Consider the following 12,438-nt stretch of genomic DNA (forward strand, 5'->3'; position numbering starts at 1 on the left):
TATTTTTGTGTTAAACTTGAACACCAGTATTCCATGAGATATCTATTCTAAAAATTATGAAAATTTCAGATTCATCATGTAATTTTTAATTGGTCAATTAAAGGGAGGGATATATGTAAGAAGTATTTGTAATTGCTATGAATTTTACTAGAAAAAATTACTACTATTTCTAATTTAGTTTTTTTTCCCCAATATTTGCTCAAGTTCTGTGATACGATCTCCATAAGTGAGAAGCCCCTGGCGGAACAGGAATGGTACCATGGTGCAATTCCCAGAATAGAAGCACAGGATCTGTTAAAACAACAAGGGGACTTCTTGGTGCGAGAGAGCCATGGGAAACCTGGTGAATATGTCCTTTCTGTATATTCTGATGGACAGAGGAGACACTTTATCATACAATATGTTGATGTACGTTTCTAATTTAGTTTATATGTGTATTCTGATATAGTTCATGGTGGTATAATGTTAATAAAATGATGAATAGATTTTTGGTAAATGCTTGTAACACTTAGAGGTTAGCACTTAATTTGTTTTTGCTGAATCCCTTAAATACAATGCTTCAAAATTCATTAAAATGTTAATCTTATTAAGGAAATATGTACTTTAAATATTGTAAACTAAAAATAGTTGTTATGCACAAATATTTAAAGTACTTGAATTAAATTTGAACATTAAAGATATTTTAAATTAAAAATAGAAATAATGTGACTATTGTGATTTTTCCTTTTTTTCTGAAGAAGTTTATTTATGAATTTATTCTCTTGAAATAGGCCCTTGATATTGTATTCAAAAGTGGTATCATGAGAGATTTTAAAGAAATATTTTATTAAATAGTGATAATAAAATTCTTTAATGAGTGGGATAATGATAGCTGAGTTGGTTTTATGATTCCTTTAGGATTTAGTATTTTTCTCCTTTATGTATAAGTTATTGCTTGTTGGCATTAATAAATCATAAGTAAAAATTGATGAAAAATTTAAAAATAATCTATTACATTTCTTGTTCTAATATCAATATATTTATTGGAATTTGTTTAAGCATTGCTAAACTACCTTTTATGTTTTTTACATTATTTATTAAGCTTTAAACAGATGAAGTGTAATCTTAAAATTTTGTTTAACTTTGCCATTGAGAAATTCTTATATTTTGGTATATTAGGAGGATTTGATGCCTTTATTTGACATTTTTTACTCCATCATTTCAAATGGCATGCTGCCAGTCTACAGGATTTCATTTTTTGTCCAGGCACTAGAGTGACATTAAGTACCTCACAAAAGATTATACCATTATCATTAGATGAACCTCAGGGGGTTCTTAAAATAGATACATTGATCAGTAATTACTATATATATATATATATGTATGTGTATTAATGTAGTTATCTAGCTGTCTGTAATTCTGAGATGAAATTCACATATTATGAAAGTAAGCATTTAAAAGTATATAGTTCAGTGGCATTTGGTATATACATATCTAAACTATATTTAAATGACAATAGATGCCATTCAGATGGGGTAAAAGAAATGTCTGTTGAAAGTATGTATTATAATTTTCACCTTATTTCTTTTTTTGCCTAGTATTCATACTTAAACTTGATAGTCACATTCGCTTACTCTCATACATCTGACTTACTGTTTCTAGCCATGTGTAATTCCTTATTTCTTTATTTTAATATTTTATTTTTTATGCTATCACAGTTGTCTGACTTTTTCCCCCTTTGTCCCCCGTCCACTCACATCAATAATCAGTTCCCTCTCCATTGTCCATGTCCATGGGTCCTTCTTATATGTTCTTTGACTAAAAACCCCTTCACTTTCTTTCAATCAGTTCCCACCTTTCTCCTCCCCTCTTACAGCTGTCATTCTAAATCTCCATAATTCTGAGTCTCTGGTTTATTTTTATTTTATTTTTTTTATTAGGTTCTTCTTATAAGTGAGATTATATGGTATTTGTCTTTCTCCAGCTGGCTCATATCACTTAGTATACCAGTCTCCAGTTCCATGCATACTGTTGAAAAAGATAGGAATTCTTTCTTTCTGATGCACAGTATTCCATTATGTAAATGTACCATAGTTTTTTTTGTTGTTGTTTTTTTAACCCACTCAACTCATCTACTGATGGGCTCTTAGGCTGTTTCCAAATCATGGCTATTGTAAATAGTGCTGCTATGAACATGGGGGAGCACAAATTCTTTTGAATTGGTGATTCTTCATTCTTCAGGTATATTCCCAGCTGTGGAATCACTGAATCAAAAGGCAGATCCATTTTAATTTTTTTAGGAAATTCCATTCTGTTTTCCACAGTGGCTGTACCAGTCAGCATTCCTACCAACAGTTCACTAGAGCTCTCTTTTCTCCACATCCTCACCAGGACTTGTTGTTTGTTGATTTATTAATAAAAGGCAGTGTGAGAGGTGTCAGGTAATATCTCACTGTGGTTATAATTTTCTTTTTTTTAATTTATTTTTTTAAAGATTTTATTTATTTATTTTTAGAGAGAGGGGAAGGGAGGGAGAAAGAGAGGGAGAGAAACATCAGTGTGTGGTTTCCTCTCACGTGGCCCCCACTGGGGACCTGGCCTACAACTCAGGCATGTGCCTAGACTGGGAATTGAACCAGCAACCCTTTGGTTCGCAGCCTACATTCAATCTACTGAGCTATACCAGCCAGGCTGTAGTTACAATTTTCATCTCTCCTATGGTTAGTGATGTTGAACATTTTTTCATATGTCTATGGGCTATCTGTATGTCCTCCCTCCTTAGAGGAATGTCCATTCAAGTCCTTTGCACATTTTTAAATTGGATTGTTTGTCTTTCTGGTGAGGAGTTGTGTAAATTTTTTATATATTTTGGAGATTAAACTCTTGTCCCATATATCATTGGCAAATATGCTTTCCCATATAGTTGGTTCCTTTCTTATATTGTTGATGTTTCTTTAGCTGTGAAGAAGCTTTTTAATTTGATGTAGTCCCATTTGGTTTTTCTTTCCCTTTATTTCCAATGCCTTAGATATATTGGCAAAAATATTGCTATGCAAGGTATCCGAAATGTTACTGCCTATGTTTTCTGCTAGGATATTTATGGTATTATGACTTATATTTAAGTTTTTTATCCATTTTGCATTTATTCTGGTGTGTGGTGTAAGATGGTGGTATAGTTTCATTTTTTTCCCCACGCACTAGTCTAGTTCTCCCAACACCATTTATTGAAAAGACTGACTTTACTGTGTTGTATGCTCCTGCCCACTTTGTCAAATATTAATTGATCTTAAAGACATGGGTTTATTTCTGGGCTGCCTATTCTGCACCATTGATCTATGTGTCTGTTCTTATTCTAGTATCAGACTGTTTTGATTATGGTGGTCTTGTAGTATATTTTGAAATCAGTTATTGTGATCCCTCCAACTTTGTTCTTTTTTTTCTCAACATTGCTGAGGCTATTCAGTGTTATTTTTGGTTCCATATAAATTTTTGAAATATTTGTTCTAGATTTATGGAATATGCCATTAGTATCTTGACAGGAATTACACTGACCCTATAGACTGCTTTGGGTAGTATGGACATTTTAATGATGTTAATTCTTCCTATCCGTGAACATGGTATGGAAGAATTATGATTATAGTTATTTGTATCTTCCTCCGTTTCTTTCTTCAGTGTCTTATAGTTTTCTAGTACAGGTCTTTTACTTCCTTGGTTAATTTATTCCTAGGTACTTTTATTTTTGTTGTTGTTGCAATAGTAAATGGTATTGTTTTCTTAGTTTTGTTTCTGTTCTTTATTGGTGCCATCAATTTCCGAATATTGACTTTGTATCCTCCTGTTTTGCCAAATTCATTGATTAGGTCTAGTAGTTTTTTGGTGGAGCCTATTGGGTTTTCCATGTATAATACCATGTTGTCTGGGAATAATGACAGCTTTACTTCCTCTTTTCCAATTTGGATGCCTTTTATTTCTTCTTCTTGTCTGATCACTGTGACTAGGACTTCCAGTACTGGGTTGAACAAGAATAGTGATGGCGGATGCCTGTCTTGTTCCTGATCTTAAGGGAGATGGTTTTAGTTTTTGCCCATTGAGTATGATGTTGGCAGTAGGTTTTTTGTATATGACCTTTATTACATTGAGGTATGCTTCCTCTATTCCCACTTTGCTGAGTGTTTTTACCATAAATGGCGCTGGATTTTAGGAAATGTTTTTTCTTCATCTATTGATATGATCCTATGATTTTTGTCTTTCATTTTGTTTATGTGATGTATCAGGTTTTATTGATTTGTGGCTATTGTACCATCCTTGCATCTCTGGAATAAAACCCACTTTATCACGGTGTATGATCTTTTTGATGTATTGCTGGATCCAGTTTGCTAATATTTTGTTGAGGATCTTAGCATTTATGTTCATCAGAGATATTGGCCTGTAATTTTCTTTCTTTGTCCTGTCTTTGCCTGGATTTGGAATTAGGGTAGTACTGGCCTCGAAAAAAGAGTCTTCCCTCTTTCTGAATTTTTTGGTGTAGTTTGAGAACAATAGTTGTTCTTCTTTGAATGATTGGTAAAATTTGCCTGTGAAGCCATCTGGTCTAGGGCTTTTGTATGTTGGGAGTTTTTTGATTACTGCTTCTTTTTCATTAGTTGTAGTTGGTATTTGTAGTTGTAGTTGTAGCTTTTCTTCTTTTTCCTGATTCAGTTTTGGAAGATTGTGTGTTCATAGAAATTTTTCCAATTTGCCCAGGTTGTCCAATTTCTTAGCATATATTTGTTCACAGTAGTTTCTTACAGTCCTTTGTGTATTTGTGGTATCTTTTGTTACTTCTTCTCTTACATTTCTGAGTTTATTTATCTGGGTCCTCTCTCTTTTTTCTTAATGAGTCTGGTTATGGGTCACTCCTTATTTCTTTGTCAAACTCTTTTATAATTTGCATGTGCCTTTGTTATGGATGTAAATAAGCTTTCCCATTAAAACCTGTAAATATGCTGGCAATATTTATAAAATGGCATGAGAGTTATAGAGGAAAGATCAAAGGTAAAGTATAAAATATCTATATATGTTTCCTTCTTATATTTTAAGCTCTGAAACTTACAATTTTCATATGATTTTTATGATTTTTTAATTAAAGAATGAAATTTTAAAATTACCTCTTCTAGTTTAAATGCAACTATAGAATTTAAATTAGTATTCTTAGAAACAAAGAATGGGTACATTTGCAAATTATAACTTGTCTTTAATATTGCCATTTTGTTTTAAGTGACTAAATTGAAAGGCATAATGTATTCTAAAACTAAGACATTGTTACAAGTTCACACTTGAAGATTTTATTTGGCTTCCTGCTGTTATTGAAATTTTGCAAAGATCCCTATTAATATTAGAGTGCTTATATTTCTGTGAATGCCTCAAGTTTTTCACTGCTTAATTTTACTTTGTTCATTCTCACTAAATAATGTTGAGTTCTTTAATCAGTTGAAAATAGGAGTTTGAAGGTGATACAGACTGAGGAGGTTTTAATTCTTTTTCATATGTGTAGGTGAATCCTCTGTGAGCTAAAATTATCCATTTCTTTTCTCAAAGTGGGTCAATAAATGAGGGAATACATTACCAGATACTGAGTGACTTCCTATTATTTTTCAATCAAAGACTGTATAATATAATAGTAGATTATAAAATCTGTACATAAATGAGGGATTAGGTGTCCTAAGAGAGGAAGACATAAAGAAATATGGGATTTTAGAGAATGGAAAACTATCAAACATTCGGTCAATGAAGTAAGCACTAGACTGAGAAGACTTGGGTTCCAGTCGGAGCTCTTCACTTTGTAAGCTCTGTGCCATTGGAAATAATGGAGTTAATAGTTTATATAGTGATTGTGAGAATCAGTTTACTGAATGTATACTTTGTAGCTGTGGAGTGCTATGCAAATATTAGGTATTTTTATAGCTGTTTGATGACTTGAAAGAAAATACAAATATTACTTGGTAGGAAATATTGATATAATTGGAAAAGTTAACTAATTTTTTTGTTTCAATGAGATTTATTTATGAAATTTAAATAGTAATGAAAGTGTTTTAAAATTTATATATAATACTCACTTTATTGTGGTGATTTGGAACCAAACTTGCAATGTTTTTGAGATATGCCTGTATTTAGGTTTGAGGTATTTAATGATCACGAATAATGTTATTTTTAACAATAGTGCCTCTGTCAGCTGAAGTCTAGTGTGACAGTTGTTTTGAATCTTAATTTTTTTTATGCATATCATAGTCATTTCTTAACATGGTGTGAACCTCTGCCATTATAACTGATCAAGATGGACACACTTTCAAGTTTTACATTTTTACTACACTAGCAGAGAATATCTGTTGTTTTAGTTGGTTCACACAAGAAGAATTGTACCTTTTTATTGGATATTAAACATATTAATTTCATAAAGCCAGATATATTAAACATATCTAAGAATATCTGATCTAAGTGTATTTCTAGTGTTACTTACTGATCTGTTCCATAATTGCTGTCCTGTTTATGGTGCTTCATATAAAATGATATTTAGAGTTTGTACCTAAAACTGTTTGTATCATAAAATGATAATAGATTTTCATAGAAATTTAAATAGCTTTGTTCTATTTGATAAGTAAATATATATTTATCAGATCTTTGTATATGATAAAACAGAAAATACATGTGCTAAAACAGAAGTACTCCAGGAAAAAAATTGATGCTATTATAGGAAAGTGCCAAGTCATAGTTTTCTAATTTGTTTATCTGACAAATAAGTGTTTATCTAAACACTCATTTTATAAAATACTATATTATGTGTTGTAAGGAGATGAAATGAAAAAACGTCTAAACGTTGACGTCTGGACGTTGAATCCAGAAACTAGTTCTGATTGATTGAAATAGTTACCATAAATACTATTAATATTACTGCTTTAAATAGGAAAACCTCTATGTAATGCTGTATCATCTCTTACTTCTTTCATTCATTCAGGAAATATTATTTGAGCAAGTACTGTGTAAGACCGAGGAATATGGGCCAGTAACAACCGTAACACAAAAGGGGAGGTTGTGATTACTATGTGAAATTTGGGATTAGTTCAATGCGTTAAAATATCATTCATTCAATAGATATTTATTGGAGTTCTATTGTGTGCTAAATTCCATTTTGAGCTGATGGATTTAGTCTCTGAATGTACCCATTAGGTTTACATACTTTGTTTTGTTGCCACCATCTCAGGCTCTTTAAACTATCTTTAACTTCATGCTTTGGGACTTTTGGAAGACTAAGTGAAAGCAAGTAGAAATCCAAAACTTGTTTGGATGACAGTTAATTCCAAGTGTGTGGCCTTATTATTGTGCACTTAGGATTATTTAACCATTCTACTCCAACCATTTAAGGACTCAAAGGAAGGCAGTAAGTACCTTGTAGTCAAAATGACACTGTCATTAATATACCATTTTCTCTGCCACTGACACACAGACTTAGGAAACTTCCTTCTTAACAATAAAATAAAGCCATTTTAAAACCTTATTATTTTTTTTAAAGATTTTCTTTCTTTATTTTTTTAGAGAGGGAAGGGAAGGAGGGAGAGAGAGAGAGACACATCAGTGTGCGGTTGCTGGGGGCCATGGCCTGCAACCCAGGCATGTGCCCTGGCTGGGAATTGAACCTGTGATGCTTTGGTTCACAGCCTGCGCTCAATCCACTGAGCTATGCCAGCCAGGGCTAAAACCTTATTATTGTTAATTTCCAGGAAACACTAATGGAATGAGTGTTCTTAAGGCCCAGGAATATGATGGGGGAGCTTACAGTCTGAGAGGAATGCCCACAGTCATTCATAAACACACACTGTATATAATTATAAACTATAGTAAGTCCTGTAAAGATACGCAGTGCTGTGAGAGCTTTTAACTGGGAAAGTTAAGGTAGTTAAGTTTGCAGTGCTATTTGAATATGAACAAAGTTAACTAGGAAAAGCCATACGAAACCTTATTAATATTATTCCCCAAGCTCCCACAAGTTCTTCCTGTGTACTGGTTTAATTAGTTATTTATAATTATTCAATATGCCATTTTTATTTTAAAAAGCTAAAGTTTATGTTTTCTATTTTTACGTATTTTACCAAAAAAATAGGAGTGTCTTAGTATTTTGTTTTTTATTCAGCTCTTTGTTTTTATTCAGCTTATTCATCTTAGCCTTTTTCAGAAATTATTTTTTCTTTTTTCACATTTGTTTTTTTCCTCAAGCCTGCTTATCCTTGGTTTTGTTTCAGGAGATCTACTGAGGCAACTTCACACATTGAATCCCCTTCTCATTTCTGTGTGCTTATTCTGTTCTCTTTGACTTCCTTCTTAACCTTAGTCTTTTCGAAATATGTACAGTAGCAAAGTCTGTTTTTATGTGTTTTTCATCTATATGTGTGTATGATTCTGAGTTATTAGCACAGTAATAACTCAGGAACAATTCTAGCTGTAGTAAATGTTTTAAAAACAGAAGTAATACATACTTTTGATAGAAATTCAAAATATGTATAATGGAATATGTGCTTTACAATAGCAGTCCCCTTATGACTTTTGTGTATAGTCTTTGAAAAATCAAAAAATGTAATCTAATTATACAAATATCTATATAATTTTTATTTTATAAAATTGAGTCATGTATTTCTATGTTTACTTCTTATTTTTCAAATGATATATTATGTGATATTTATGATATACAACTAACAACAAAATGATCTTTGTAGACATTTACTCTATACTACAATTTTTTTTTGCTTCTTTTGGAATTCATATGAGAGATCATTAGAAACAATCTTATTCAAAGAGCAGTCTCTTATTTGAAAGTTGGTCTGAATTCTCTGTCATTTTATTGTTAAAGCATGTAGAAAGACATTTAAAAAAATCCTTCTGTATATGATCCAAACCTCAGGTTATCTGAGCTATAAGAAATTTATACAGATCTGTAGGAGATCAAATATAATATTCAGAACTTTGACTGTATCAAGAAACAAGTCCTCAACAGTTTTAATGACTATACTACTCTTGACCTTTTAGTTGCTTCATAAGCACACAGTCTTAACGTCATTTTTAAATTCATTCTTTTCATCTTTAAGAAAGTGAGTTTTATGGTCTGCACTGTGTTCAGACTCAGAACTTCAGGTTGCTTTAAACATAATTGCTATGGATCAGTTTCTTATTTCAACCCATGGAGGAAGTACTACTGCCTGCATTACTCACTGTGTCGGTCCAGCACCATTACTATGTCCAATGGCAGAAAACTGCCTTTCAGTGAAAAGCTAGATATATTTTTAAATTAAGAAAAGGCCCTAGCTGGCATAGCTCAGTGGATTGAGCACGGGCTGCGAACCAAAGCATCTCAGGTTCAATTCAGGCAGGGCACATTCCTGGGTTGCAGGCCAGGTCCCCAGTGGGGGCCACAATGAGAAGCAACCACACATTGATGTTACTCTCTCTCTCTTTCTCCCTCCCTTCCCCTCTCTAATAAATAAATAAAATCTTTGAAAGGAAAGGAAACTGAAAATCACCATTATTTTGTTTACTATTTTTCTACTTATATGGGGTACATTTGAAGTTTATATAAGACATTATAACACTAGTGTCTGATTTGAAATTTCATTCTGTGTGGACTTTATCTCATTACTTACTTTTTGTGAAACTTTGTACTTCAGTGTCTTCCGTTTATGTGAGATTATGAACTTTCCAGTATTCATTTCTACGTTTAGTTGTCTTACTTGTTGCTTTAACTTTACAATCATTTTATATGCATTGCATTGTATTCAGTGACACCTGTTTATTTATCCAGTCAATATATGCCAGGCACTGTTCTAGACCATGGGGATACTGTGATAAACAAAATAAATGTAAAAATGTATCACTCCATGTGCTCTCATTTTAGAAGAGAAGGAGATAGACAATTAACAGAATAAGTAACTGAAATATATATGATGTTAGAAAGTGATAAATTCTAAGGAGGAAAATTCAGTAAGCAAAAGGAGGTAAGGAACATAGGTGGGATGAGCAAATCGATAATGAATGTTGTATAGGGTGACCAGAGTAGAGCTAACTGAAAAAGTAACATTTGATGAAAGACTGGCTTTAAGTAAGGGAGGCACAACCCATATGGGCATCTGATGAAGTATATTAACAAATGTAATCATCCTAAGGAAGGAATGCATATAGTACATTTCTAAAACAAGACATAAATGAGTGTGACTACAGTGGAACAAGGTAAGTGGTAAGAGATGAGGTAAGAGAGATAACAGCGCACAGATCATACAGAGTTTTATAGACCATGGTAAAGACTTGGCTTTTATTTTGAGGGAAATAAGAATTTTGAGTAAAGTAATAGAACAATATAATATATCCCCTGGCTGAAGGAAGGCAAAGGGAGAAACAGTATACATACATATATTTAACTTTATTGAGAAATAATTGACAGATATAATTGTATATATTTAAAGTATACAATGTAATTGGTTGATATACATTGTAGAATGAATACCAAGATGAAGATAATTAACATATTCATTACCTCACATAGTTTACTTTTAACCATTTCTAAATACATACTTCAGAAGTGTTAAATGTATTCACACACTGTGCAAGAATAGTTTTTAAATAGAACTCAAATGGAACTTAATGTGTTGATGAATGCAGTCATGCTGAAGCAATGACTTTATATTTATTTTACTTTATTGTTCTTTCTCCAGAATTTGTATCGATTTGAAGGCACTGGTTTTTCAAACATTCCTCAACTTATAGAACATCACTATACAACAAAACAGGTCATCACTAAGAAATCAGGTGTAGTGCTGCTGAATCCTATTCCTAAGGTAGGTACATGTGTATATATATATATATATACACACACACACTTTTTTTGTTTTTTAAAGAATGCTTCGTGAGTTAACATTTCCCACATTAAATAAAGTTCTTAGATTATTTATACAAGTTTGGAAACAAAAGGGCTTTGGATTACTAGTCATGCAAATAGAATTGAAGCATTTTCCTTGGTTTTATTAAGATGGGTTGCCTTTTTATTCAATGTTTGCTAGGCCACAAATGGCCTAGCTTTTTTTACCCCCAGTTTTGTTTTTTTTTTTGAAAGACTTGAGGCTTTTCTTTATTAGGTTCAGTCTTTGAAAATGTTCAATTCATAAAATATTCTAAGATATAAATTAAAGAAGATGTCCAAAAATCATGAGTAAATCAGAATTTTAATTTTGGGCACTAAGTTTATAATACATATTAACAATATATAAGACATTGGAACTTTTAAAAACTAATTTACTCTTCTCAAAAACAATAGGTTATCACTTGTCTATGTGAAGCCTGGTAGATAGGTTAGGAGATTGTTCTAGGTGATTTTAACCTCTGAAACCTATCACAGGACACACTACTTTCATGATTTAAGAGATTTGTGAGGTAAGGAATGAGGAAGGTTTGTGCATTTAAGTGAAGACCTGTGGGGCCTGGACAGCTTCTAAGTTGGTACAGTGGAGCTGATCAGCTTCTAAGTGCTTCCAATGTTTCAGGAAGTGGGTTGGGGTTGGCAAGAGCCCTTTCCTTTGAGTGCTGTCTGCTATGAAGAACAGTGTGGAAATAGGGAAGTGATAAACCTGGAAGGCTAATATTTGCTACTTTGATTGTTATATATATAAGGGTAACTTTTAATATGAACTAAATGTTACTCCCAAGAATTCAAGTATATAATCCAGGCTGAGCTAAGGAAATTTAAAAGACAATTGCTATACTTTCGTTTGATAGTCTGGAACAGAATGTCCATATTTGTACTTGGATGTCATTATTCAGTCTTTACTTGCAGGCTGAATTTAAAAATTCCTCTCATGGAAGATATGATAGTTGCTAAACACTAATTCTGTGGCTAAAGCATTGACCTTCTTGCACAGTCTAGAATTATGAGGTAATATTTTTAATTTCTTAGTATTTTTCCATCCTCCCTTTACATTTTAATTGCAGAATGCCCTATAAAAATTCTTATTTAGTCTGGACTAGGTTGTCACATTTTTTCTCTAGTTAAAAAAAAAGTCTATCAATGTGTTCTCTTCCATCAGTGAATAGCAGCTATTGTCTTGAAGAATTTTAAGAGCTCTTTAGTTAAGGTGATGTATTCCTATGGTTTCATTTACTATTTTTACATCAGTGACTTGCAAATTTATATTTCTAGTTCACATTTATATATTTCCCAAAACTAATGTTTTTCAACTTTTTACCTAAAACTGAGTTTATTGCCTTTAACTCCAAAATATGTTCTTCCTTTCTCAGTAAGTGGTACCAACAAATACACAACTGGTCAAACCGTAAATGTAAGGGACAACTTTGACATTTTTTCTTCACCACTGCCCTCCCTCCAGTCCTCTAGGTGCCAGGAGTTTTGTATACTTATATACATGTGAAAGTATGAATTTCAATTCCTGT

At 32.3% G+C, this 12,438-nt stretch overlaps 1 protein-coding gene across 4 annotated transcripts in view; it reads left to right on the forward strand.

The window, feature by feature from the left end:
• The window catches only part of FER (FER tyrosine kinase), a 399,749-nt gene that overhangs the window by 192,718 nt on the left and 194,593 nt on the right, over positions 1-12,438 (forward strand). For all 4 annotated transcript variants that reach the window (XM_045837886.1, XM_045837888.1, XM_045837887.1 and 1 more), the window contains 2 exons: positions 205-408; positions 10,710-10,832. In XM_045837886.1, coding sequence (XP_045693842.1) covers positions 205-408; positions 10,710-10,832 — 327 coding nt within the window. The remainder of the gene's footprint in view (positions 1-204; positions 409-10,709; positions 10,833-12,438) is intronic.

Source organism: Phyllostomus hastatus, unplaced genomic scaffold, assembly GCF_019186645.2.
Source record: "Phyllostomus hastatus isolate PE091 unplaced genomic scaffold, TTU_PhHast_1.1 phas_contig_254, whole genome shotgun sequence".
NCBI lineage: Eukaryota > Metazoa > Chordata > Mammalia > Chiroptera > Phyllostomidae > Phyllostomus > Phyllostomus hastatus.